The 2,181-nt window shown below is 41.0% G+C and overlaps 1 protein-coding gene across 1 annotated transcript in view; it reads left to right on the top strand.

Moving 5' to 3' along the window:
• The window catches only part of RASEF (RAS and EF-hand domain containing), a 96,782-nt gene that overhangs the window by 74,438 nt on the left and 20,163 nt on the right, over positions 1-2,181 (top strand). Inside the window, exon 15 of the mRNA XM_019628276.1 lies at positions 1,397-1,516. Within this exon, the coding sequence (XP_019483821.1) occupies positions 1,397-1,516 (120 nt within the window). The remainder of the gene's footprint in view (positions 1-1,396; positions 1,517-2,181) is intronic.

Here is a 2,181-nt window from a genome sequence, read left to right as displayed (position 1 = left end):
GTGGATTAAAGAGACTGTAGTCCAGATGAATGATGCGGGCACCTATTTTTTCCCCCCTTAATATTTGCTGTCAGGCTCAATAATGTCAGCATTATTATGAGCACTCAGCATGTGAAAGCCCTGTACATGGTTCAGTGGAGATATCAAGGGGATGTAAGACAGGCTGTGCAATTTAACATTAGAGAAAAAATAAAAAAGAGAAGAAAAAATGTGACTAGGCAGCCATACGATATGTAGCGGACAGAGGCCATTGGACCTCCCAGAAGGGGAGATGTGGGTTGCCTTACGAGGATGCTATGTTATTGTACCCATTGTACAGATAAGAAAATTGAGAAATAGAATGCTTTATCACCTTACTCAAAGTGACACAGCTTCTAAGTGACAAAATTGAGACTTTTTACTACTAATCTAAATCACTGGCTTGCCATTTAAATATTGGTAATCTTAGGATTCCATTCAGCACTCTTTCCCTCTTTACTCTGTCTCTCTCTGCCTAATGTCTTCCATCCCCATGGTTTCTAAAACTATTTCTAGCTAGTGACTTTCAATTTCTGCATTTTCAACCCCCGTCTCTTTTTAAGATTCCGTAATCATATTCCCACCTACCATCAACTGAAATTCCATAGGTGTGACTGACGTAACATATCCAAATCCTAATGTGTTAAGTTTTCTTTAAAGTCGTTCCTCATTCTATATTCTCTTGAGAAATTACCAAAATTGTAATTAAAAATAGTGCCCTGAAGTCAATCTTAACTCCTTATCTCTTCCATCATCATTTGCCTCTAGTGAGTTCTGGATCTGTGTTTACTCATTGGCCTCTCTGTAATCTTTCTTGAACCTGTCCCTATTTTTTGCTTCAGGTTTGATCATTTATTGTGTGGGAATTTCCTGCCTGGCTTAGTGCAGGGGGCCACCTAAGTTTCTGCCTCAGCATTTCTCCAACATCAGTTCATCCTCCACCCTGTAATCAGGGTAACTTTTATACATAGAAATTCAGTTACTACTTTCTTGCTTACAGCCCCACATTGGAGTCCTACCTACAGCATAGAGGCTGAGCTCCTTAGCAAGTGGCTTAGTTCCCTCATAGTCNAGTTGTAGAAAATGATGTGGTTACCACTGTTGAATGTAATTCTGTGGTTATGCTTCTTGAGTTTATGTTGGTTTGTATAGTGGGGAGGGAGATGCGGTCAATTTGGACGCTGGCCCACGCCCTTACCAGTTCCTATTTAACCACTTTGAATTTCAGTGTTCTCACCTTTTTAGAGATTTTGGGGTTTAAGGATATTATCAATACACCATGTGGGACACAAGAGGCATTTGGAAATGGTAGCTGCTGCTGTCATCATCATAACTTGTCCAGCGTTTCATGTGTTCACACTTCTTTTCTTTATGGTAGGATGCCACCCATGAAAGTATTCCTATCATGCTGGTAGGAAACAAGGCTGATCTTCGTGACACTGCTGCTGCAGAAGGACAGCAATGTGTCCCAGGATACTTTGGAGAAAAACTGGCCATGGTAAGAGGACAATGGGTCCAAACTGGAAAAGATCTTTTACTTTTGTCTACTTTTGCTTGGAGGTTCTTTGACAAAACTCTACCCTGTCTGAGGGGGCTTCTCCCTTCTTAGACAGGCAGAACTCCCAGTGCCCTCTACCCTTCATGAATATAAGTCATTACACTGAGGATTAAATCCCTCGTAGAGGTCAAATGATCACTTGATCATTTCCCTTCATTGTGTATCATTGACAAAGTGGAGCCAGAACTGTCCTGTCTTCCTCTTCTCTCTCACTTAGTTCCTGGAATTCTTCTCTAGTCCTGGAATCCAGGTAAAGGAAAAAGAATGTGTGTCTCTTTTTGAAAAGATGGGTTTGGTTCCAGAAGGTTACTATGCCAAGTGGAAGAGGATATTGCAATGTGTCACGTGGGTGGAACAGAATTGGAAGACTTTTTTTTTTCCTGTAAAATTTATGTTTATTTGGAATAGTCTAAAATTATTTTGGGTTATGCATTTATAGAGGATGGAGCTCATTCCTGTCCAGGTTACTGCTGTGGGCAGTGTTTATCCTCCCATTATTATCATTATGTCAGAATGCTGTGTGGCCCTCTTATGACTTGTCCTACTCTCCAAGGAATCAGATTCACCTCGGATCAGACAAAACGTTCACACCATCATGGCCCAGT

Source organism: Hipposideros armiger, unplaced genomic scaffold, assembly GCF_001890085.2.
Source record: "Hipposideros armiger isolate ML-2016 unplaced genomic scaffold, ASM189008v1 scaffold_777, whole genome shotgun sequence".
Classification (NCBI taxonomy): Eukaryota; Metazoa; Chordata; class Mammalia; order Chiroptera; family Hipposideridae; genus Hipposideros; species Hipposideros armiger.
Note: the sequence above shows the minus strand (reverse complement) of the source record. Positions and strands in the feature narration are given on the sequence as shown.